General features: G+C 47.8%; 1 protein-coding gene across 1 annotated transcript; it reads left to right on the forward strand.

Moving 5' to 3' along the window:
* The first annotated feature begins 180 nt into the window (after positions 1-180).
* On the forward strand, positions 181-1,654 carry GBX2 (gastrulation brain homeobox 2). Its single transcript, XM_014961994.1, has 2 exons — positions 181-184; positions 250-1,654. The coding sequence occupies exons 1-2, from the start codon at positions 181-183 to the stop codon at positions 774-776; spliced, it is 531 nt and encodes a 176-aa protein (XP_014817480.1). The 3' UTR covers positions 777-1,654.
* Positions 1,655-1,836: the final 182 nt, after the last annotated feature.

Below are 1,836 nucleotides of genomic sequence, written 5' to 3' on the forward strand. Positions count from 1 at the left end.
GGAGGAGGAGGATGGGGGGGTGGGGGTGGTTTCGAGCCCCCGCCGCTCGAAAAAATAAAAATAATACTAATAAAAAAACCAATCCGACTGAAAGACGCGCGGAAAAAGCCAACCAAACAAAAAAATAATTAAAAAAAAATAAAATAAACCAACCCTCGACAATTTTTCGATGTCGGACCTATGGGTGAGGGGGGGCTGGGGGATGGAGGGTACCAAATCCTAACGAAAAGGCCTCTGTTTGGTTTCCAGCCGGGGCTCTGCGGGGCCAAGGGAAGGAGGACCCCAGCAAAGGTGAAGAGGATGCAAAAGGCAAAGAGGAAAGTTTCTCCATGGACAGCGATCTAGATTATAGCTCGGATGACAACATCCCCGGCCAGGCGGCTCACAAGGAAGAGGACTCTGGCAACCCGCTGGAGGAAAACCCCCAAAACCCTCCCAATTCAGCCAACACCACGTCCACGGGCAAAAACCGCCGGAGGAGAACGGCCTTCACCAGCGAGCAACTGCTGGAGCTGGAAAAGGAATTTCACTGCAAAAAATACCTATCCCTGACGGAAAGATCCCAGATCGCTCACGCCCTCAAACTCAGCGAGGTGCAGGTGAAAATTTGGTTCCAGAACAGAAGGGCTAAATGGAAACGGGTCAAAGCGGGCAACGCCAACTCCAAGACGGGGGAACCTTCCCGAAATCCTAAAATCGTGGTCCCCATCCCGGTGCACGTCAGTAGGTTTGCCATCAGGAGTCAGCATCAGCAGCTGGAGCAAGCCCGACCCTGAGCTTCTTGCCCTACCGCTCAGAACCACAAGTTGGTTTTTTTTTTGAAGGGGGGAAAAAAAACAAAAAAACTTTCCGAATGGGGGGTTTTAAAAGCGACCCGCCCGAAAAAGAAATAAATAATAATAATTAAAAAAAAAGAAGAAGAAAAAAAAAGAACCCTAAAGCAAACAACAAGAAAAAAAAAATTTAAAAAAAAAATCCACAAATCCCCACCATGAGTGAACTTTGAAGTGAAACTTTCCACTTACCGAGTCAAGAAAAGAAATCTGCGGAGAAAAAAAAGGCTTGGAAACTGTTTTGGTTCGGAGCAGGAATTATCGATACTCTGGAAGAGAGACACAGATATTTATTATTATGCTGCTTTTCCCCCCCCTCCATCCCCCCCCCACTCCTACACACACACTTTGTACATAACTCGTGCTGTTTTGGCTGCGATGGGGACCCCAGAAGCGGTTCAGGTGTCGGCGCTGGATCCAGCAGAGATTTACCCCCCCCGTGTGTGTGTGTCCCCCCCCTCAACACCTCCCAAAAATCCCCTTCCTCACCGCCAGAGACATCCCCGGCGAAACCCGCAGCGCGCCCTTTAGCCATCCTTTGGGGTTTTGGTTCTTACCGGGGGCGACAGGTAAAAAAAAAAAACAAAAAAAACCACAAAAACCCAAGCAAACAACAAAAAAAAGAGAGAACAAAAAACCCGAAAGAAAACCAAGAGTTTAATTTCCTGCCTTTTTTTATCGTTTGGTTTTATTTCCGATGGCTGAGCGGCGAGCGCTGGGGACCGATTTTTTTTATTTTTTTTTAAATCTATTTTTTTTGCCTGGTTTTCTGTCGATTTGGTTTGCCTGTTCTACCAAGCCATGTTTAAAAAAGAGAGAGAGAAAAAAAAAAAAGAGAGAGAAAAAAAAAAAGTTGACAGCAGATTTTTAGGCTAAATAACGACCAGGGCAGCCTCTTCTGCCAGCACCGCCTTTGAATGCCCCGTCTGTTCTCTCATGTTCTCGCCGTCGAAACGCAAGGTGTCGGGGGGAGGGTGCGGGGTGAGGGTGCGGGGCCGGGGGC

The sequence above is a fragment of the Calidris pugnax genome, unplaced genomic scaffold, assembly GCF_001431845.1.
Source record: "Calidris pugnax isolate Ruff unplaced genomic scaffold, ASM143184v1 scaffold357, whole genome shotgun sequence".
Classification (NCBI taxonomy): Eukaryota; Metazoa; Chordata; class Aves; order Charadriiformes; family Scolopacidae; genus Calidris; species Calidris pugnax.